Genomic DNA, 23,652 nt, shown 5'->3' with positions numbered 1-23,652 from the left:
ACATGCTAAATTTCCAAGATATTGCACCTGTCTTCTGTTGCGAGGTCTTGTTTAAAAGCTCAAGAGGTGCTCCATCACAAAGTCATTCATATAAGTATTCTATGAGATAATTGGTGGGTCTTCCACCATTATTCTCTGAAAAAGAAGGAAGTCATTAAATTTAATTAGAAGAATAATGTTTCTTAGAGTATGCACTCCACAAGCCATATTTCATATTTGATGATGTCCTCAACGAAGAAATTCTACGTTAGCCATGTGGAGTATAGGTGGGTGAAGGAAGGCACGATTCATGAGCTTTTGATTCTTATAACAAGAATTAGTATCCACTAGCTTCTTTTTTATACTTTATATTTATTAATGGTCTTTCCCTAGTGATCTATCAAAGACCCTGTTCTAAGCTACTAGAAAAAACTCTAGATCTCATTGCCCACTGGTTGTGTCCAAGTGTCAGGTTCTAGAAAGCAGTCCTTTAATATGTTACTGTAACAACTATTAAGTGAAAATAGTGCATCAACCCTACAAGTATAGGGTTACCCTCTCCGGGAAGAACACATGGGATGTTCCCTTCTAAGGGAAAGGAAGCTCCATGTTCAAGTTCAACACGTAATCATTCCAAAGACTCGCTCAACGTTAACAAAACTGTGATGATATATTAATGGCATTCTAGATCTTGTGGGAACCTGTCCACAGCCCTCCCTGGACTACACATGTTCAACTTCTCCTTGTTCCCACTAAGATAAGGTTGGAACCATTGACTTTATATGTATGTAAAAAGAATGATTACAGAAAATTAATAATATCTGGCTTTTGGAAGATGTTAGGAGATCTGGTATGATGGTATTTACAAAGCGTCCAATCTCCTCCTCCTCCTCCCCTTGCATTCCTTGCAAACCGTAGATATCTTGTGCTTGCAGCGGATATCCCGGCATGAAATTTCAAATGGTTTCTAAGATAATTATCCAATTGGAAGTTGAAACAGAGTTCTTTTTTCTTATCGATTAATGAACAAGATTGCTTAAAAAGTGGCAAGCACGTAGTCATCATGTAGCGTCCATACCATCTTTTTTCTTTTTATTTTTTCTTTTGACGATGTTGGTAGAATGTAGTGTCAATAACTTATTGAAGAGACATGAAGAGAGATTTTTTTGCCATGAGATTGGCAGAATGATTTGCTTCTTCTAAGACACCTTGGTGATTGGGGTTATACTGGAATAAGTGGTGATGAATTTTATCAACTTATTATGCCAAAGAAATTTTTGTAACTCGCTTTATTCCAAGGGTAGATCGAGGAGATATTTCAGGAAGTTATAGAATTCACTCCTTCCCACTTAATCCGAAAGAAGGATAAAACTATTCCATTGCCAAGGTAGAACAAATGAAGTGCAGGTTAGAAGGGATCTATGGTAGTTTATTTTAAGCTACTTTGCCTCCAATGCATCAATATGCATGCTTGAACCAAATAAAATCTAATAACTCGATACAACTTTCTTCAGATGTCTAATAATTGGTCATGCATTCCCATGGAAAAAATAGGTGTATGCATGCATGTGTGCAGGCACATGGGTGTAGCAAAAAGGGACAAAATTTAACAAAAAAGCAGACAAAAGCGCACATGAAACGGGGATGAATATTTCTTTTTTTTTAAGAGATTAATAGTTTCTTAGCAAATATTAATAGTTAAGTACAATTTCATACATATAGATAGTTACAACGTACACATGCACAGCCAAATGGAACAAAAAATTGGAGAGAAAACTAAGTGTCAGATAAAAAGGCACAAAAGTAGATCTTCTTGAGGGATTAATAAAAAGAAAGAAAGGGAGGGTAGAGGGCTTCAAGGTAGTTACCCATCCAGTAATATTTCGTTAAATATCGGTACTAAAAAAATAAAAGGTACCTAGTAAAAAATGGGAAGCATTGTATTGATTAAAAGATTTTTCTTGTTTGTTTAGAAAAAAGAAATAAACGGGGTTTTTCTAGAGAATATTTAAGGAACCTGCTAGTTGCTCAAAATAATAATAATAAAAAAGATAAGTAAAATTGTTATATTTGATTTTTCATCTACCATTTTAAAGTTATGCTATTTTTTCTATTAAATTGTTAAGATTCTATCAGAAAACCCAAATGTTTAGATAGATGGATCCAAGAGTACGAAAGCACCACAAGAGTTCTTAACCTATCTAATGTGAGACTATTATTCCTCAATACCTCCTCTCATGTGTAGAGCTCGAGACACAAAACTTAGATTAGTAGGTGAGAGTGTGGAAGTTTTGGTAGGCAAAAAGGACCGGTGGGCTCTGATATTATGTTAAGATCCTATCTAAACACCCGTGTTTTTAGATAGGATCTAAACATAAATATCAAAAAAAGAATGATCGGGTAGAGAAACATTTTATTCATGCACACCCATAAGAAAACATTTGATTAATGCTTCAAAATTAAGTTTCTGACGAACTAATACTTCTATGTAAAAATTGCGAGGACCCAATTACTACATTCTATCAAATTTTTAAGTCATGATATCAACCGTTACAAGATTAGGAATAATCGAGTCAGTTCCAATGAAATTAGCATTGGAATGAACAAAATTTGAACCAAGCAATCTCTATCCTCGTTCACTTCCCTGCTGATATGAGAGATCCGAAAAAAGATTAGACCATCATAACCCAAATATCAGCAAGAAGACGGCGACATATTCTATCTATCTTCTACCTTATCCCGGTCATAACTGTTCCAAAGTCACCCTTGAACTGGATATGAAAACCAATACTTTAGTATTTTTTTTTGGACTAAATGGTTGTTAACCAGCATGCACCTAATTGAATTAATAAAATGAGAACATTCTAGATTCTGGTGTTTTTTTTGAGAATCTTTGTAAATGCTCCACTACTTCTTCTTACAAGCATCAATATTTTCTATCCTGATTATTAAACACTTGGTTTGAAACCATTTAGCTTCTTTTTTTTGCATCTGTTCCTCTTATCTCCGGATAATGTAACTTATTTCTGCTCCTCATCTCTATTGTAAATATGATTAATCTTCGGGTGGCTCCTTTTCCCTCCCCTTTACATTAAAATAAAAAATAAAAATAAATTGAGAGAGGGGTGGAACCCACCTAAGAGCCCACCCTGTACAAACAAGTCAGAACAAATTGTAACAGCAATCCTGATAAGCCAAATGGGACCAAAACAAAGCAACTAGATATGAAAACCAATACTTTAGTGTTTTTTTTTTTTGGACTAAGTGGTTGCTAGCCACCGTTCACCTAATTGAATTAATAAAATGAGAGAGGGGTGAACCCAACTAAGAGCCCACCCTGTACAAACAAGTCAGAACAAATTGTAACATCAATCCTCATAAGCCAAATGGGACCAAAACAGAGCAACCCCACTAGAAAACAAGATCCTCTGGTGGATCTGTGGATTTGGGGAATATCGAATTGATCCAAGGTTGTCTCTTTGGAAGAAACTGCAAGGAATCGTTTAGTTGGCTAACAAGATTGGCCTTAAGCAATATTTCATACAGGTTGATGGGACACAAAGCTCCAGTTTGGATTCTGGCGGCATTCGGCATACACCTCATACCCTGGTCCCAGGTCACAAATCTCATGCATGCACTCATTATGCCACTGCAGCGAATCAACAGGGACCAGGCACCAACCACATTTTATTCACTGGCAAGGTGGCGCCAATAAAAAAACCCTACGTGGATGCCATGCATGATAACATGAAAGATGCTCATTTCATACCTCAATGCAATGATGGTAACTCAAAAGGATATAGTGCAAGGTGTTTAGAATCCATGACCTCTAGATGGAGCAAGATACCTATTCCATGAATAGGTGTTTGACATGTCTATACTATTTCTTTTTATATGCAATGTTCAGAGAAAGCATCAATTGTTATGAGAAGTTCAGAATCTCATCGACTTCAGTAGACTGTAGGAAGTTTTCTGAGTTATGCTGATACTGCTGATTTACTAACAATTGCATAATTTGTCTTTCCTATCGTATCGAGAAAAATAATGAGAAAACTAAAAGAGCAATGTAATGGGGCACCAATTCAGTCGCAGGAGGAAAAAAAAAAAGAAGAAGATGATTGGTGCAATAACCCGGTTCTTGGGCTTGTGGGCTGGCCCAGAGTGGCCAGGCCTGAACCGCCCTAACTTGCCAGCCTGGGCTTGTGGGCCGGCCCGAATAGGCTAGGCCCAAAGCCGACCAGTGCTCGGCCTATAGGAAAATTTTATTATTATTAAAATTATATTATTTCTTGCTGTTTTTAAACTTATATTATTATTGTTTGGTGTGGATGCGTATGGATTATTACTATGTTGTAAAGCTCACGACCCCTTTCTCTTTCTCTTTTTCAGAGTTGCAGGTTGCATAATACATGGCTATGGTTGAAATTGTAGGTAGACGGATGATTAGATAGAGCATCACCGATACTGGTTAAAATTTTGTAATTGAATCAATTTTGTTGTTTGGTATGAATTAATATTATTGTTGATTACGAATATTGAGGTTGTACTATATTTTTAGGCATTGCATGCTCTCTAGAGCTCTGTTCTAGAGAATGTGTGGCCGTGTCATGTGCCGGACTTGGGTGCTGAGTTTGGGGCGTGACAATTGGTGTGGCTCACAGTCTAATACATGCGGGGTTGGTTGAGTTTCCAAGCCAACGTCATGAGGGTACGAGGAATATTAATTTTTGTGTGACTGATGGATGTCCTGAAGCATTTTTTCCCTTGATATGTATATAATACTTTCCAACGAGAACTTAATATCATTTACAAAATGGACACATAATTTCTTCTTCAAACCCAACCATGGTTCATGAAGACCTCTCAGATTAGCCAGTCATCACTATAAAAGAACAAAAACAAGCCACTCCTTGCACCATTGAACATATGTGTGTGTAGATGTCAAGGAAGGCCCGGTCCTGAAAGAGACGGAAGCTTTTCAGATATTCAGACAATCGGATTTTGTCACAAAAGAATGTGTTTCTTCTAATACACTGTTCGAACAAACATGATTCCTGATGATCTAAAAGCCAACCCAACTAAGTCATGCCCTCAACATTCATCAGATACCGAGCTAGAAAACGAAGCAATTTAATTTCTTTGTATGCAAACATAGTTCGAATCGGCAAACGATGAGAAACTGTAAGCGAATGGATGAATAAGAAGAGAAAAATATTCTATGACCAATGCGTCCAGATTCTTATTGATGGAGGAAATCAAGAGCTTGCAACAAGACACCCTTGAACCTGACCACATCAAGCTTTACATTTTGTTTGACCAAATATATAGCCCTCAGAGCAAGCCATCCTTGGTTCCGAATTGAGGCAGGGTCTTTAAACACTGCATGGTCTCTAGGATACTGCTGTATAAGTGTGCTCTCCTCTTCACTAATAGTATACTGCAAGTACCTCAGCTTCATGTCCAACGACGGCACTCCAAAATCAGCCCGAGCTATCTTTTCCAATCCACCCAAAGGAACTACTTGAATCACTACTGCATTAGTTGGAAGGAATACAAGGTTCGTAAGTCCAGCTCCATGAACTCCCATCATTACATCGCATGAGTTCACTAGCTGTGCAAAATCAACCAAGCTGGATGATGAATTGGCCTCTGCTACAACTACTTCAAAGCCCAATCCTTCTGCCATTTCAACAATTTCCTTTACATTTGTGAACGACCGCGTCCGCTTCCTTGAGATTATTAGAAGTCTAGGCTTCTTATCTTGATCGGGGCCTAGCTTGATTGCGCTTTGTCTCTCCACTGCAAAAGAACTTCTCATAAATTGTGCAAAGTCAATCATAGTTTGGCCATTTGGAGCTTTCAAGGGATCAATGCTCATCTCCTTGTGAAATCTAAGACCTACGATTGCATGAGGGTAGCAACGAACTGTGTCATCCTTGTTGAAGTCGATGATTTCGTAATGAGAGAGCTGTTTTAGGATTGGTTGGTACTTTGTAATCCAGTTTGGCACAATTTCACTGATAAGAAACTGAACTTCTCCATGGTATTGGCTGGATGTTATGAAAAGAGGAATGAGTACATCAGTGAAGTCATGGAAGGGGTTTCCCATATATCCACCAGTTGAGAAGATGATTGCAGGAACAGTGTGATTGACTGCACATGCAGGGACTTGTTCATAGGCAGCCAAAGATTTCACAGACATTTCACCGACACGAGACAGTATGAAGCCGTCGTGCTTTCGAGCATGAGGCTTTATCCGCCATGATTCATGTGTTTCTGAAGTGTTGCTATTGGAAGATACCAATAAGAAAATGGAGGAAGAATTCCCATGGATCCTAATATCACCATCCATCTCACAAACATCTGATCTTCGGCTAGAAAAGTCACAGAGTGGCATCCTCTCTTGTTTCTTCTTTACATTTTGGTTTCTTGCATCTTCACACAGAAAAAAAAATGATCAAGTCAATCAAACATGCTAATTTGCAGTTTTAAACCATATTTCTCCAATTTAATGGTCAATGAACTGAGTCTACCCCATTTAATTCCATCCGAATTACAATTTGTTGTATTTTCTTCAAAATCCAAGTATCCAGATATCAGTTGAACTTGTCAGACCGCTTAAAAAATTAGTAGATGACTAAAGATACATAACCAATTGTTTTTAAAAGAATAACCAAATGGTGTCCTGAAACAGAAACCAAAGCAGTGCCTACCTGGTGTCCTCTGAGAAATATCACAGACAGGGACTAGTGGTATTTGAGTTAGGTCCCCCTTTCTATGCTCTTAACATCTGAGAAACTGCTTGAATTTGGGAACATTTCGAATAGAACATTTAGTTGGATATATTATAGCTTATTCTATTCTAGCCAATTAAATGATCAGTTTATGAGAGTGACTAATAGATGACCAAGTTCGGGTCCTGACAGGCTAATCCAGTCCAGTTCTCTTAGTGCTGTTTTTTATGGCTCTCTGGTCAAGTCTGAGAAAGTGTCAAGGGATAAGCTGCTTGTGTGGATTCAGTCTTGGTTGAGAAAATCTTGAGTTTCTCTCTTAGGTCACCATTAGGAGAAAGAGTGTAGGTTAGTGTTAGCTGTGATAATAGAAAGCATTTGGCATCTGATCACCAACTCTTACCAATATCTGGCCTAACAACTTTAATTAATCTCTTCTAATACCAAAATGCTCAAAGTATGGGCTTATATAAAATAAAATGATGATTATTACCCCACATCCCAACAATGGTACTCAAAATAAAAATAAAAACTCAAACTCTGTGCCATATGGAACCAGGGGATTAGTTCGATTCGCTGGGTCAATTTGATAAAGCACTAATCACCTCATGAGGCACGGCAATGAACCAGTTTCTTGGTACCTGGTTGGGGCCTCAAAGTGTTTTCCTAATAGAATTGCTTACTCCATAGATATTCTCGCAATCTCTTTTGTTTACCCATCTTTTGCATGAGAAAAAAAAAAAGGAAAACAGGGGAAAAAATCCTCTAATGTTGTCAAAGAAGTTTTATTTGTTATGATTTTTTTTTCTAAATAATTGAAGTCAGCCAACTTTTAAAAGAAATACATACTCCTAAATTTCAGAATCAAAATATTGTGATGTAATGTCATGCTGAAAATTATCATGATATAAGATCACCCGGTAACTTGTAACTTATGTTTTTCATCTTGTCATTAGATAGGCATGCAAATCTTTTCACTACATTTTTTCTTGTAAAAACTATTTTCCATATGAAAGAAAAGAGTGAGTTCTTCAAGCAAGAACTCGAAACATCAAGCTCGACAAGCTTGATTACTCGCTTGGAAACAATTATAATGCATCGATTTCAGTCTTGATGATTGGGAGACTCCATACCTACCAACTTTCAATGTTTTCAGCAAATATCTTCATGGTCTACGAGATATCGAATGATCGGCTTACCTGGCTGATGAAGACCAATTTTATCTTCCTCCATGATATCTGGTGGGACAGCATGAATTGGCCTCCAGAGACTCACTGCTGAACAAAAAGAAAAGGATTAAAAAGATTAATCATGACATGAGTCATTAATTCATATTTAAGGGAGAAATGGTTAGTTATTATTCATGAAAACTTTAACACCACCCAATTTAGCACCTATGACAGTATGACTTCTCATGCCAGGCCACGGGTGTGAGTTGCGAAATATAAAGACAGGCTAGAGGAACTTACAAGAAGGGAAAGGAATAACAAAGAGTTTGGAGACTGCAAAGAGGGTCATCAAGACCAGAAGGCATCCCACGAGCAATGCTAAACCAAGCTTTTGGGGTTCTCTTCGACTGAAGCTTTTTGACAACCTTGTATGGTGCCCCATCTCCTGGGTACTGAGGACTTTAATCTTTCAACCGCTCTTGGAAGTTCTTTGATATTCCTCAGAAAGAGTATATTGAAGCAGAGACAAATGGTCAGGCCTCCAAACCTCGATGCCTATATAACTCAGGTTGTGCCTTTGGCCGGCCTCATAGCAAAACTGAGGAATAGAAGACAACAACAAGGTCTTTTTTGACATTGGGCACTAGTTGCTTACGCTTGTTTCCTAATTATGTTTTTCCTAATTTTGTTTGATTAAGTGAAATGGATGACTAGGACCTTTGTAGTTGACAGGCAGAATCTTCTTTTGAATTCTTGTTTTGCTAAGAGGATGGACAGGATCCAAGGTTCTACAGCAAATGAAGAGCAAGTCCTCAAGATATTTCCGACAGTCGACTAAATAATTGGTGGGATCCAGCCTAAATTATGGTCTCTAAGACATAAGATAAAAAAATTAGAGAATCCATCTGTTGAATGGTTGTGATTGCAATACAGGGTCAGTCAACAGCTAAAGCAGACTTGGGAGTCATATTCAGGTGCTTTCGACCATCCAGCTTGCACCAAAAATTGGATTATGCATTACAGAGATATAAACTAAAACCATGTCAGAGGAAAATGGCACAAGAATCTGATGCAAAAATTATCGCCTACTCGATGGAAATTGGTAGAAAATAGACTATATAGAGCTTTCTAACCATCTAAGTGGTGGGTTTCTTCAGTGTACCATTCAGCAAAATCCAGTCAGCTTTTCCTTAATACAAGGAAAGAAGGAAAGAAGACTTCTTCAGGTTTCAATTTTGGTCTGAAATCATAGCATAGACCTACTGTGAAATTACTTTGTGAGCCAAGTCTAGCTTGTATCCATATTTATGAAACTGTAGGATTTTAATCTATTCAACCAAGAGACCATTTCCACTGTCATGATTTCCGATTAAATTGCTATTAGTAGATTATCTGTTGTTGTCTTAGCACAATAATTAGAATCTGCAAGGGCATTCCAGTTGATGGTGTTCCCACCATTACAAAAGTTCCCCTTCCCCACCCCACCTCCTGCCCCTTCAATGAAATAAAATAAAAAAAGTTTAATGCGGTAAGTCTTCATAAGATTACGTAGATGGGTTGTTTACCCATTCTTCCCCTCATGACTAATCTCCCTCAACAACTCATGCTGAGTTTATTTTCCTCTTCTGCAGTGGAAGATAAACACGACACACAATGACCGACCCACCAACCACTGAATTCTCACCAGAACAACATTTATTTGACATGAAATAGAAATTTTGAGTGAGAAAACTGTATCTATCAGTGTCAGCTATTGGAGATGGTGACATACCAACAGTAATTCAGCCTCCATGTTGTCAGTAGATGTAGAACTGAGAAATCTTGTGGCAGAAGATGAATAATTCACTATTCAATATTTAAAATTCAAAAGAACAAAGATAAAACAAGAAATATTTTCTGTGGACTGATGCATCCACTTATTTTGTACATTGATCAAATTATACACAATCTAGGATCTTAATATGCATCAAATGAAGGCTTAAACATACTCATTTTCATGCATTAGATTCTGAAAGCATGGCTAAGAAAATCAAATATAGAAATTTCTTAAATGAAAATGAAAGAACTTCTGTACTTAACATAATCAAATATAATTAACCGGCCAGGAAACTCTAGCAGATATGAAGTATTAGTGAAAGAAGTTCCAGAATAAAACAGAAATCTGGGTCTAAATGCAATATTAGGTATATGATACTTACAGAATTGACAATACAAGTTATTTCTAATGATGTGACTTTGATCTTCTTCTGATTAGTTTGGTTGTTTTTTATTTGTCTTTTTTGGGGTGGTACCATGGGGAGGCTCTACCTGGAATTAGGTTACCACTCTGCCTTATTTATCTTCACAATCTAATTGGCAATGATCAAGTAACAAGTTCCCATTACCGAAACGCAATAGTGGATGCATGCATCAAGATCTCCCTGGTGTGTAATATTTGATGCATGTCCACCTTAAATACAGGGAAGGATTTGCGATCGGACATCTGCTATAATTTTCTAGCTGCGTTCAGATTAGGTCAGTCCTTTAGCTTAAGAACTTTTTATCATATCTTTCACACCACCTATAGAAAGGATCCACAATAGAGACCTGACTTTAAACACCTGCTTTTACATTTAGACTTGTTCAAGTCTTTCCTACTTGCAATGATGTCATCTGAATAAATTTTAATTGAGAAAAAAAATGTGATGATACTACAATATATAGATTTCAAATATGAGTATCCAATATACACTAAGGTCCTGCCACCTTTTAGGGAACAACCTCCAAAGATTTGAACATGGAACCTCCTCCAAATGGATGGGTACAAAATACTTGGAAATTGCCCAGTTCACATCATTCAGCCCTTCCCATACCTATATCCAAGGATGAGCTCCCACTATATCTAACTTCACTTAGACCACATGTTGGTGGGTGGACAGTGAGCAATGAGGAATAACAGGGTGATGAAATACGATACTCAAAGAAACCCCAAAATATTGCTATGTCCGCGGTCGGCCTTTATATGTATGTAGAATTTCAGTGGAACTTCTTGATGCCTGAGCTATTTTTACAAAATACGAAGGAAAAAAAATTTGACTGCAATCAGAGCCTTTTAGATGCATAACTAACATTAATTATTGCATTGCCTACTCCATCAATGGCCTATGATTTCATGTTTTCTTCTGAAAAATTGTTTTTCGTTTTGGTGCTAAGTATGAAAGAAGCATTTGTCCTGATTTTTTTTTTCATTGGGAATGTAGCACAGCTATAAAACAGTAATAGCACAAGAACCTCAGATTCATTACAGTCGCATCGGTGGAAATTTCTTGCATAACTTTTAAACAGTGGACGTCTGTATCAAAAAGCGCATTTCACAGTGAACTATCCCAATATTTGATTTCAATAGAAAGTTTCATTTCTCCATTGCTTATTATGGAACTGTTCTAAATTGTCAGGTATTCCAAAGAATTTTCACAAGGAGGACCGATGGAAATTTGAACATAATTCCACGATACAACTGTAGGAAAACTAGAAACAGTGGCAGCATGTTCCTCAAATAATTTGCATACAAGTTAAATAATTATAAAGATCAAAGCTGTAAACATACTGATACAAGAACATAGCAGCATATGTAGCAGAGCATAGGAAGAATCCATTTTTACAATGAAGAAAAGTTTACCGTGTGAGAAACAAGTACCTCTTCTTCTTCTACCATAAAAAACAAGTCAAATTTCTTCCCTTTTTGCATACAATTTCCCCTCATTCTTCTTTGATTATATCTCAAATTTCACCATGAGCTCCATTTACTTTGAAACATTCACTAATCTAACCTGAAAAAATAAAAGCAAGCAACACTCCCATCATGAAACTAGGTGTAATACCATAAAAATATCTTTGTTACACCCAAAAAAATGATATTAGATCTCCAAAAACAAGTTCCAGCAGTTTCAATACAGAAAGCAAAATCCATGTTAACTATTAATAATTAACACATGCAAAGCCAATCAGTGAAAGATTAATCGAAACACTTCTTTCTAAATTAGAGAGACAGATCAATAACAATGGCACGTTACTTGTTGTTTAACTTTCCAACATCAGAAAATGGGATAAAAGGTTCAACAACCGAAAAAAGACGCAGAAGAGAATCGAAATTAAAGAGAATTAGGGTTTGGAAATGGGTGAGCGAGACCGGGAGTTGTCCTGAGGAGCATCGAACGGGAAGCTAGGGTTTCCGAGCCTGCCATGGGTTCCATGTTCGGAAGTTGGCGGGACGGGAGAACGCGGACTCTACCAATATACATATAAACTGTAAAAACACGGAGGTATAGCATTTACGTTTAGATAGGGTGTTACGTGCAAAGTTTATACTTCAAGTTCCACGTGCTATCGGCGCAGTGTTCACCGACTTTAGTTCAAACTTATTACACGAACCTTTTTACGAATAACTTTCTGTCGAACATAGATATGACAAAGAAGGCCCTAGTGTAGCACAATCCCGAGCTTTTGTGGCCTCTGCGGTTTTTTAAAGTTTGAACCAGCAAACATGGACCCTTGCCACCCTGCCACCAAAAGGAGGTTGGCAAATTAAGCCATTTAAGTGTTTGTAATATCTGCTGTTAAACACAAACACCTTTGAGTAGACGATGGACTCCAAAAATGGCTGAAGAAATGTCTTTGGTCATCGACTCCATGTGTGATTCACAGAAGAATGCATGATACATGAACTGTCTTGGATGCACTCCTGTCTACCATTGGGAAAACCAACTTTCATAGTTATTGATTGTAATCTAAACATTTTAGTCTTTCTCATACAATATTACTTACCTCGCTTTCATAGTTATATAGAAAGTTCATAAAAGTGTACTTTCTTAAGAAAGCGATGATAAAAGCATGTCATGTAGACATGGAGTCACTACTGGGAGTTGGAACACATACACAGAGTGCAATTGGGTGCAAGGTCATGTCTAATCCCAAAATGTGTCTCCAAAGGAAACCATGATATACTTTGATATAATTTTCTTTTAAAAGCACAGGGACCACTAATTGCAATCTCACAAAGCAGTATGACCACATGCTCTTAGAGACAAGACAATCTTCTCTTTATGACCAGAGGCTTCCATACAGATATCTCCAGCCAACCTCTAGTTGTAGCGCTTAACCTAACGACATCATTGTTTGTTAGCAAAAAATTATGATTCCCATATTAAGATATATTTGTCAAGATGCATTGATTTATTCTTCTTTCTATTGAAGATGATAATGCACAATAAATAAATATTTTTAAAAAAAAACATTTCATACCTTAAATGATAACTATTTTTTATTTGCTTATGTAATCATTTACTTTTTACCTTGATTAAGTCAAACACCTGCAAGTTAAGCGAGCTCAAATCTTGAGTTGTTTATTTCTCAAGGAAGCATTCTGTGAGCTAATTTCGAAGCCAAACATTCCCCTCGCAAACAAACAACTGGCCAGTTTGCCGACCCCAAGATAGCCTGAGCCAATTGGTTACCAGTTGTATCTTTATCACTTGAGTTAATTCCAATAGATTCATCAAGTTAGCTCTTTTTTAAAAAAATGGAAATCATATATGCTTATCATACAGAAAATATTGCATACAACCATGCTTACTTAAATGACGCATGGGCTCTGGATCAGTTCATGAATCATCCTGATTCTACTGCAGTGATTGACTGGATTGATTGCACCCGGTGCTTAAGATCTCAAAATTTCCCACTGCTTAGAGATTTGGCAATTCGAACGAGTTCTATAGATTTGGATGGATGATTCACATCTTCCCCTGCTTGCTCCACAGAAAACAAATCTGTGAGCTCCAACCTAGCATCTCTTCATAAGCTTAGCTCGTGTCAGCAGCTTGTCACTTATCACCAGCCAAAGAAAAATCTTAGCTTTGAGAGAGACTCTGTACTTTCAAATGAGACCAGCAAGCAATTCTTTTCATGTGCCTCGTTTTCCAATTGTCAAGAGCCAGTCTCATAAAACTAAAACTCGCGCTGCAAATATTAATAAGGATGGAAATTAAGAGGGCCATTCAGGTTGGATTGGGTCAAGTCAGGATGGGTCGATTGACTGGACCAGTTTAATCAAGCGGCTTATAAATGCTCCCATACCATATAAAAATATATAAACTAAAGCAAAATAAACTAGGAAGGACGACGTGTGACTATAATTTATATCCTAATTTCAATTAGTTAAACAAATATTAATAAGATTCTGGAAAATGGACACACGTAGCATATGTATATGATATATTTTGTATGGTTTCAACTTTGGGTTGGGTTGGGTTGGGTTTGGCTATCCAATATCTTAGGCAGAGTCCAGCTCGATTTTTGACCGTTTGTAAGAATCCAGTGCTCTCATACCCCACCAAAACGCCGTGGGGGTATGGAGGACTTCTCTCGGAGCCTTGGAGAAGGCACCTTGGGAATCTGGTAGCTTTCCTCTCATTGCACGCATCATCGAATTCAAGTTATTGGTAGGCCGTTAACATCTTCATGACTCCCGCACTTTGGCTTCTTTTCTCTGCATGATTGCGGTTTGCATCAATCCTCTTTTCTTTTCCATCTCTTTTATCTTTCTTCATGTCTATTCCTTGATACAATAAAATAAGGAGGGATTCCACCATGTTCTACATCCTTTCTTTAAGATATAACTCATGCAAGCTTCCCTGCACGATACCTTGGCACTACAAACGGCTGGCATGTATCATTTATATTAATCAAAACCCACGTAGGTAGGAGCCATGTCAAACATGGGCATTTGGATTAGGTTAATGGAATGTATTAGATGGTCTAATTGTAGAATAGAAGGCTGTATCTACAATTAGATTAGATCATTTGTATCAATCGAAGACCACCTAGGGGTTGTCGATCGGCAATCTCGGGCATGTGGATTTGGTTGGGGTTGAAATTTACTTGATGTACCTTAGGTTGCCCCATGGTAGATAAGCATGGGACCTTACTTTTATATATGTGCTTGCATGCAAATGAGATAAAAACTAGACCGATTAGGAGTCAATGTATGCAATTAAACAAATTTATTTGGTAAATTTATCGAGGTATGTAAAAGTAAGGTCAGTTCCAGATTCATTTTATCTAGTTAATTTGATTTGAATTAGCTTCTAATCTAAGATTAACACCCAGATTTAAAATTTTGACTCATCCTTGGTGAGTCTAAGTTGGGTTGGATCTATTTTTAAGTCAAATTCAAATTGCAGCAGAACTAGTCTGACCAAGTTCATTTGGATTACAGGTTCAATTTTATTAGAATCAAATTCAAGTAGCTTGGGGTCCGGGTCTTGAATTCTGACCAACCCAAAAGTCAATGGGTCTTAGCTCTGGATATAGGTTAAGATCAAGATGTGTTTGGCACGAATTAAATCAGAGACTCCCTGACCCTTTTGCCGCCCTAAACGGAGTCAAGTTATAAACACTACCACTCGATTTATATTTACGTCTAAAATTTAGCCACCGGCAACCTAGGACAAGTATGACAAGCTATACCCTACCCTATTTGGCATAGTTGATTGCAGTCATTTCTTTTTATTGGGCATGTATTGAGTTTACAAGCTCGAGAAAGATAAAGAAGAACTCTCTTTTTTTTAGAGTGGAGCTAAGCGTATATAGTGAGCACCCCCACAGGTCAGATTAACCTAATTACAGTAGGACACAAATAAATTAGAGTCCAAATCGATTTACTCTATTATTATATATGTCCCTTATAATCCTAAAAAAAGAGAGCAATTGTGTGTTCTAAAGATATGGTGTACTGGAGCTAGAATTTGATAAAAAAATTTACACTATGTAATTTTCTATTTTTTATAGTAAAATTTTTGCATCATTTTTGCTTGTGAAGCTAAGTTAAAAGATTGAACCATATAAATATTGTATTTTTATTTTTTTTCTTTTTTTATTATTCTTTCCGTCAGTTCGTGACAACATTTTCATGTTCGAATGATTACGAGGGCTTGGATTTATACATGCTAACCAACATCTCTCCGTCTTCTATTTTTTTTCCTTTCTAAACATTGCCAGCCTCTTTAAAAGAACCATGTTTGAGAACCTCGCCACCTCCTGCCGAAAGTCAAGTCCGATGGCGGTCTAAGCAGAGCTGAACAACCGTTATTCTTCAGAAAACGTAGAGCTGAACGAAGGCTTATTCCAATTCCTAGTGCTTATATATAGACCCACAAGGCATCTCAAAGCTTTCAAGACTTGTGGGCGAGGGTGCCGAGTTCAGACATGAAACCATACCAGAGCTTTGGCCGCATCGAACCGAGGAAGCTCGGCTGCACCGTCCTCCTGGGATGCCTTCTCGTCCCCGTTATCCTCATCGCTGTCCTCAAGTCCAACTCCCAATCCTTCGCCATTCGTAAGTCTACAAACTCTCATGCCATTGATCAGAACTTTTTCCCATGAATTTCAGTTGATTAGATCATTTTGTTTAGATAGAGTTTTCATGGAAGTTGCTCCGTTTTGCAGTAAGTTTTCAGCTCTCAATCCGCACATACCTGCCTTTGTCGACTGTGGAGGAATCAAACAGTTCCGAGCAACAAGGTTAGCAATTTATCTTATATTTTTTATGTCTTTGAGACTCCAAATATTTGCCTGATGTGCTTACCATAAACCAAAGAAAGGATATTAGACTGAAAATAATTTGAAGTCAATTCTAGCTATTTAATTCTGCACCAACTGAGAAGGACAGGAATAACGACACACTGATAACAAAAATATCGACAATAATAAATACCAATATAGTTGTTGCTAAAAATTGTGATTAGACGCTAAATGGGATTCATGTGATCGATGTCTTTCCATCCAAGGGCTTGGTTTGCATTGCATGAATCAAACAGGCCAGACGAAAGGGATATAAGCCATGGAATCGTGCTAGCCTTGCCAAGCGTTGGACCATCTCGTTATCTTTATTCTCGGCCAGCAGCAACTTTGAAAAGGATTTGCTCAAAAAAAATAAATAAATAAGCTTGAGAGGGAGTTGATTAGAAAACGATATATATGGAGTCCAGACACTGTTGATGAATATAGAATTCCTCCACAAATGAGTTATGGATGATTTTAAGCAGAGTTTTTGAGGTCGTCCCTGCGAGATGTTGATGGTGCGTCGGCTTGCGCATGGTTGACAAGTACAGGTGATCAGGAACAGTCATTAGATGGTGCAAAAAGATATTAGAATATATTAGTAGACCTAAACTGGCAAAAGCCATAAAAGAAAATGAATTAATAAAAAAATATAATTGTTTAAATTCGGGATACTTTTGCCTCTATTATACAATTAGAATTCTTAATGTAGATGCTGTTTGATACTATATGTTCTTACTGCATAAAGAATTACTCCGCAAATGCTGCTCGCTAAATGCTCGATTCATTGGGTCCACATGGTTCATGTGGTTGGTGAGATTTGTGTTTAGTAATTTATTGTATCATTAGGATTATCTGTAGATTTGGAAATTTACTTACAACATCTTCCTCATGAAAAAATTTAGAATAAGCCAACCTTTATAATAAAGAGTTTACCTACAAATGGGTTAAAGGGTTGGTTAGAAAGTGGATGAAAAAGATGGCTTAGATGGCAGTTGAACTGGAGATTAGGATGAAATATTGATAGAAAAGAATATCTCAGATGATATCCGTGAAATATAAAAAGAATTACTCTAAAACATAAGCTCTCAAAAGGGCCCTATATATATATATATATATATATATATATGTGCGAATCCATGCGACTCTTAAAGCTAACCCTAAGGATAGTTACATGGAAATGCTTTACATAAGAAGAGTGGTGCAGAAGGAGCAGCTCCCATAGTGGAATGGAAAAATTAGCATACCTTTTTGACCTCATTACTATATATATATATATATATATATATATGTGAGAATCCATGTGACTCTTAAAGCTAACCCTAAGAATAGTTAAATGGAAATGCTTTACATAAAAAGAGTGGTGCATAAGGCGAAGCTCCTATAGTAGAATGGGAAAATTAGTATACGTTTTTGACCTCATTACCAATTATATATATATATATATATATATATATATATATATATATATGCGCAAGAATCCATGCGGCTCTTAAAGCTAACCCTAATTAAGAATAGTTACATGGAAATGCTTTACATAAGAAGAGTGGTGCGGAAGGAGAAGCTCCCATAGTGGAATGGGAAAATTAGTATACATGTTTGACCTTATTACCAATTAGATGCGTTGAGGTGATGGGTAACATGATACCATCTTGATACGTGCAAAGTAGGCTCACCAATAGGTACATGACCAAGTTAAAACTGAGACAACTTTATGTAACCTTCTTCGCCAGCACACCGTCCTGAGCTAAGGGATGACCTCTTGTGCGGTATGTCAACTTTGTATTAATGTGAGCACATGAATTCCGGTAAGCACAACAACTAAGCCAAGTGCATGCTTTCTTTTGTCGGGCATGCAAGCAAGCGTTTCCATGTGCCATCCATTTGAGTAACATAGCCCATAGATTATGAGCCTTACTTCCGCGAAACGTCGCTTATTTGAACTGGCTCCATATTGTGAACCTTTAACTGATTTAGAAGAAATCCATGACATAAAGAGCTGCAGCACTCTACTGACTTCAAAAAAAAATTGCATCTAGCATTTAATACACACACACACACACACACACACACACACACACACACCATATTTTGAACCTTTAACTGGTTTAGAAGAAATCCATGACGAAAAGAGCATCTATGACATAAAGAGCTGCAACACTCTATTGACTTCAATTTTTTTTGCATCTAGCATTTAACACACACACAAACACACACACACACACACACACACACACATAGCAAAGATAGGGTGGAATGTCTATATCAAAAATTGCTCAATGTTTTCTTGGTCAGCAGGGGTATATAGCAAAGAAAATATAACAGTGTGAAAGCTGCAAGACGGAAAGCATGTGGCCTTCGTGGCTTATTATTCGAAAAAAAATTTCGGACTAGACTACGGGGTTGTGCCTATATCTTTGCACAGTATTTTGTTTTCTACCTAGATTCGCCACTGGCTTCTCACTCGTGGCAAGGCTTTTGATCGTAAGTAGAAGCAGGGCCGGACGAGGCTAACTTCCCTCCCAATCTCAAGGAAAGGGGCAGCCAATAAAAATTCAAGAGAGAATAGGTGTATACGCGCCTTAAAATAAAATAAAAGACTTTTGGGATTGGTCTGTGCGCTTCTCTTATTACTTTTTTGTATCCCCCTGTTCCTCGGATACAATTCGATCCTTCTACAGCCAAATCTCAATTTGTGGAAAGCCTTCGATGGCTTCCTTATGAAAACATCCGGTCAGGGTCTAGCACTAGACCTAAAAAGATAAGGGCTGCACTTCACGTTGATATCGGCTATGCGCCTTTTGCATCCGATGACTCAGTTCACAGACCTAGTAATCTAAAGGAAGGAGAATGAAGTGCTTCCCACGCACCCGCGCAGAAAGCACTTCCCCCCTTCTAGGTAGACTTATTCACCGGATATCCCCCCGAGGGGGCCACAACAGCAGGGAACAGTCAGACACTGCGCGTAAGAAAAGATATTTATGAAAAATATATAACTAAAATAATGAGACAATCAATATAGAATGAGTTCCTGAGGACTCCTTTCGGCACGAGAAAGAGAGATGTACTCTCGGATAAGGTTATCTCTCTCATTTGGCGAGAGAGAGACTCCTCCTTCTGAAAGTCAATTCTCTGTTCGTTATTGGCTATTTTCACTCATGTGAGCCGCTGATGTTCCAATTTACATCACAAGTAATTGGTAGAAGCAAGATACTATTTACATCGGCTGTCACATAAGCACTTGATGTCCTTGGACAACAACGAATGGTGCTCACAGTCCAGCTAAATCTCTGAGCACACATGCACTGGGGTGCATGAAATCTTTTCGCCCAGGTTTTTTCCACTGCTTGGAAGAAATAGTTGCACTGCAGTTGTCCTTCAACAACAACAACAATATATAACAGCAACGATGATGATGATGATGATAACTTAATCTTCCGTTTAATTAGAACTACTCATGAGCTTTCCAACATAAGATAAAATTAATAAGGAAATGCATGCCTTGACCTTTGGAGGAAAATAAGAATATTATTGCTGGACATTTAAGCAGACAACCTGAGCTTTCCAACGACAATTTAGTTGGCACTCGTCCGGTCAACCCGGTGCAACTTTTTGAAGTCAAGCATGCCCATGCATGCAAGGAACTCAAAACAAAATTCTAATCATAGCAATGTGACAGCAAAGCAACGATATCCATCCATATATAATGATGTGATTCGGAGGCTAGAAAGAAGCGACTACAACATGAAAGGAGTCGGTAGCCTTGGAAGGATTGAGACCAAGAAGCTTGGGTATGTGGCACTGGTGGGGTGCCTGCTGGTTCCTCTCGCTCTCCTGTCAGTGCTCAAACCAACACTACGTCCTACTTCTCTTCTTCGTAAGTCACTCTGATGCTCGGAATAGAGAAAAATCTGGTAGTATAGCATGCACTAAAGTCCATGCAAATAGTCATGTAACTATACGTTCTGCCTATGAGGTGCCAGACCGGGCTTACGTTGGCAATCAGGGGTTCTATCTTCTAAGGAGTCAAATTTATATTCAGTTTCAGATTATCTTATCTTGCTTTCATACTCAACTTTAATCAAATTTCGTTGCAATAGCAAGTTTTAATTGAATTTTACTTACGTAAATTCTGATTACATTTGCTTTTTGGATTACGTTGGTAAGAAGAAAAATTGTTAAGTTCTCGATATTCTAGTGTAGTTCATTGCACAATGGAAAATATGTTTGGCAGAGAGGCAATTATTTTCCCACATATACATGATTAATTAATCAGCGTAAGTCTAACCCAAGCCTAAGATGTGATGCTGCCAGAGAATAAATCGAAACCTTACCATCCGGGCAACTAATTATATCTATGGAACTTTTATTGCAGGTTTGGGAACCACAAGCTTACCACTTGCATCATTGACGGATGAGCACAGGGAAAACCAGTCAATCGAAGGTGAGAAATAAATCTTGGTCACACGATATGTATCCCAAGAAGAGTTCTTATTTTTGGTTATTTGAGCTTGCCAAATTATTTTGCAGGTGAAGAAATAACAAGTTTGCCTCCTCCTTTCAAAGAAGAGCAATTAAAGAATAACTCAAATGCAGGTAAGTTTGGGCTCTTAGCTCCTATGATAATAGGAGACGGCCATGTCTCCATTGTCAAGACAACTCTCTTACCTGTGATGAACTCGATGCAGGCGGCATAACGACTGTACTTAATGCATTGAAGGAGGATCGAGGGAGAGACGAGTCGATCCCAGGTAGGTGCAAACTCTTTTATAACATAGTATGTCATCTGAAAGCATAATTAGGCATGGGCATAAAGAGATTAAACTTGCCGTGTCATCTTGCAGATAAAGAAACAACGGCATTGTCCCTTCCTTCCCAAGGAAAACAAGGAGGGGATAAACCAGATGCAGGTTGGTGTGAGCTCAAAGTTACAAGATCATATAATAATTTACCAATCTTGACTGGATTGTCTCAATTTGAAGGAACCTCCTTCAAATCTCTCTATATTTGATATGCTATGCATCAAGGACTTGCTCAAAAATATTATTTTTAAATGTGTGAAACCACTTCCAGATTAGTCTACTTGTTGAAAGTGGTCCTAATGTTTTAAAAGAGAGATCTGAGGGACCTAATAATAAGCAAAACTGAACTTGTTATGTTGCATCAATTGCAGGTTTCGAAATCACAAGATTGCCATTGAAAGAAAAGCAAGGAGAGAAAGAATTAGCAGGTGGGCTCAAATTATTAACTACAACTATGATCATAAGTATGCAGAGTTTGACAAACGTTTAATGATGCATCTAGTGCAGGAGTTGATATAGCAAAATTACCCCAAAACATTCATTTAAAAGAAAAGCCCGGGGAGAACAGCTCCATGACAGGTGAGTACCACCCCCCTCCCTTCCCTGTTCTCCCACCCATGTGTATGCTATCATGCCAAAAAAAAAAAAATGAAACCTGTGCGATTCTTGCAGATAATGTGATGGAATCATCTCATGCTTCAAATGAGAAACAAGAGCAGAATCTCATAATTGCAGGTAGCTGTAAATCGTTTAGCTGAACTCTTGTATTTCAACAGGAAGACGAATCAAGTGCAAAATTAATGATTGCAAGCAGCTGACAGCAATAACGGGTTTTTTACTAGGATAGGGAGGGGAAAAGAAAGACAAATCAAAAAATATTTATAATATAGCTGCAAAATTAAGAACTTTAGCTGATAAAAAATGTTCAGAAATTTCATTGGAAGTGAAAATAATGAGGACAATAACAAGCATAGCATTTACAAATTGCAATTATATAGTTATCCTAACAAAGTATATAATTTGCGCTAATGTTAAAGAAATTTTCAACATTAAATATATTCAATACTAGACATTTGATTTTCTTGTATCTAAAATATACTAGTTTATTCAGTACTAATGGCTACAAGGATTTGGTTTGCACAGAGGTTATATTTTCATCACTTATCAAACCACTTTGTCTATTAAAATGCAGGGAATCCAATTCAACAGCGCAAATTGATTTGTGATTACTCGGGCCAAAGATCAGATACCTGTATCATGGATGGTGATGTCAAGGTTCTTGGCAAGTCTTCCACCATCATTTTAGTTTCTTCCTCTGGACCTAACACTTCACCAGAAAGCACAACATGGAAGATCAGACCATATGCTCGGAAGTGGGAGGCGCCTCTCATGGCATTGATCACAGAAATCACCCTGAAATCATCAGCAGATACCAAACAAACCCCTCATTGTGCAGTGAACCACAGTATTCCTGCTGTTGTCTTCTCCACTGGAGGGTTTCTTGGTAATTTATTCCATGACTTCATTGATGTGCTGATCCCCCTGTTCATTACCTCTCGCCAGTACAATGGAGAGGTTCAGTTCCTTGCAACCAACTTCAATTCCCAGTGGATCAACAAGTACCAGCCTATACTCAGACACCTCTCCCATTACCAAGTAATCAACATGGACACTGACGAAAGGGTGCACTGCTTCCCCTATGCTCATGTGGGTCTCAAGAGCCACAAAGTTTTGGGCATTGATCCCTCCAAAACTCCAAATGGGTACTCGATGGCTGACTTCAGGGAGTTCCTAAGGTCATGCTTCTCCTTGAAGAGAGAAGTAACCAAAAGAATTAATAAACAATCAAGAAAGAAACCAAGGCTACTGATCCTATTGCGAAAGGGATCAAGGTCATTCATCAATGCAAGAGAAGTGATAGCAACGGCTCGAAGAGTGGGCTACAAAGTGATCACTGCTGGGCCTGAGGAAACAAAGGACCTACACCGATTCTCCCAAATTGTGAACTCCTGCGATGTGATGATGGGAGTTCATGGGGCTGGGCTGGCTAACATGGTCTTCCTCCCAAGTAATGCAACACTTATCCAAATAATTCCATGGGGTCAGCTGACATGGGCTTGCAGACATGACTATGGTGAACCTGCCCCAGATATGGGAATAAGGTATCTGGAGTATGAGATAGGAGAAGAAGAGAGTTCCTTAATAGCACAGTACCCAAGAGATCATGCAGTTTTTAAGGACCCTCTCTCAATTCACAAGCAGGGCTTCACTGCTATCTGGTCTGTATTTCTAAACAAGCAAAAAGTAAAGCTCGACGTTCATAGATTTAGACGTGTGTTGTTAGGAGTTTTTCAGTCACTTAAACTGTAAGAATTT

General features: G+C 37.9%; 2 protein-coding genes across 3 annotated transcripts; one reads left to right on the top strand and one right to left on the bottom strand.

Moving 5' to 3' along the window:
- Positions 1 to 5,093: 5,093 nt before the first annotated feature.
- LOC103697726 (alpha-1,3-arabinosyltransferase XAT3-like) lies at positions 5,094 to 8,456 on the bottom strand. Of its 2 annotated transcripts, none has more exons than XM_017840514.2 (3): positions 8,180 to 8,456; positions 7,910 to 7,987; positions 5,094 to 6,414 (listed from the first exon to the last, which is right to left on the bottom strand). In XM_017840514.2, the coding sequence occupies exons 1-3, from the start codon at positions 8,319 to 8,321 to the stop codon at positions 5,219 to 5,221; spliced, it is 1,416 nt and encodes a 471-aa protein (XP_017696003.2). In that variant the 5' UTR covers positions 8,322 to 8,456; the 3' UTR covers positions 5,094 to 5,218. The 2 variants fall into 2 exon arrangements, with proteins under 2 accessions (XP_017696003.2, XP_008777867.2); XM_008779645.3 differs by having other exon boundaries at positions 7,910 to 7,984.
- A 7,444-nt stretch (positions 8,457 to 15,900) lies between these two features.
- LOC103696248 (beta-1,2-xylosyltransferase XYXT1-like) lies at positions 15,901 to 23,646 on the top strand. Its single transcript, XM_039128508.1, has 10 exons — positions 15,901 to 16,250; positions 16,361 to 16,435; positions 20,850 to 20,918; positions 21,005 to 21,070; positions 21,163 to 21,225; positions 21,319 to 21,384; positions 21,648 to 21,704; positions 21,784 to 21,855; positions 21,949 to 22,011; positions 22,469 to 23,646. The coding sequence occupies exons 1-10, from the start codon at positions 16,121 to 16,123 to the stop codon at positions 23,644 to 23,646; spliced, it is 1,839 nt and encodes a 612-aa protein (XP_038984436.1). The 5' UTR covers positions 15,901 to 16,120.
- The last annotated feature ends 6 nt before the right edge of the window (positions 23,647 to 23,652 follow it).

Source organism: Phoenix dactylifera, chromosome 8 (genome assembly GCF_009389715.1).
Source record: "Phoenix dactylifera cultivar Barhee BC4 chromosome 8, palm_55x_up_171113_PBpolish2nd_filt_p, whole genome shotgun sequence".
Lineage (NCBI taxonomy): Eukaryota > Viridiplantae > Streptophyta > Magnoliopsida > Arecales > Arecaceae > Phoenix > Phoenix dactylifera.
This window is presented reverse-complemented; position numbering and strand designations above follow the sequence as displayed.

Excerpts from the sequence above, each read along its gene's own strand:
- LOC103697726 (XM_017840514.2), bottom strand. The coding sequence starts at position 8,321 with ATGGGGCACCATACAAGGTTGTCAAAAAGCTTCAGTCGAAGAGAACCC. Across the intron at positions 7,988-8,179 it reads TGTTATTCCTTTCCCTTCTT|CAGTGAGTCTCTGGAGGCCA; the intron begins GTAAGTTCCTCT and ends CTTTTTGTTCAG. Across the intron at positions 6,415-7,909 it reads AATTGGTCTTCATCAGCCAG|ATGCAAGAAACCAAAATGTA; the intron begins GTAAGCCGATCA and ends TTCTGTGTGAAG.
- LOC103696248 (XM_039128508.1), top strand. The coding sequence starts at position 16,121 with ATGAAACCATACCAGAGCTTTGGCCGCATCGAACCGAGGAAGCTCGGC. Across the intron at positions 21,856-21,948 it reads GGAGAACAGCTCCATGACAG|ATAATGTGATGGAATCATCT; the intron begins GTGAGTACCACC and ends CGATTCTTGCAG. Across the intron at positions 22,012-22,468 it reads GCAGAATCTCATAATTGCAG|GGAATCCAATTCAACAGCGC; the intron begins GTAGCTGTAAAT and ends ATTAAAATGCAG.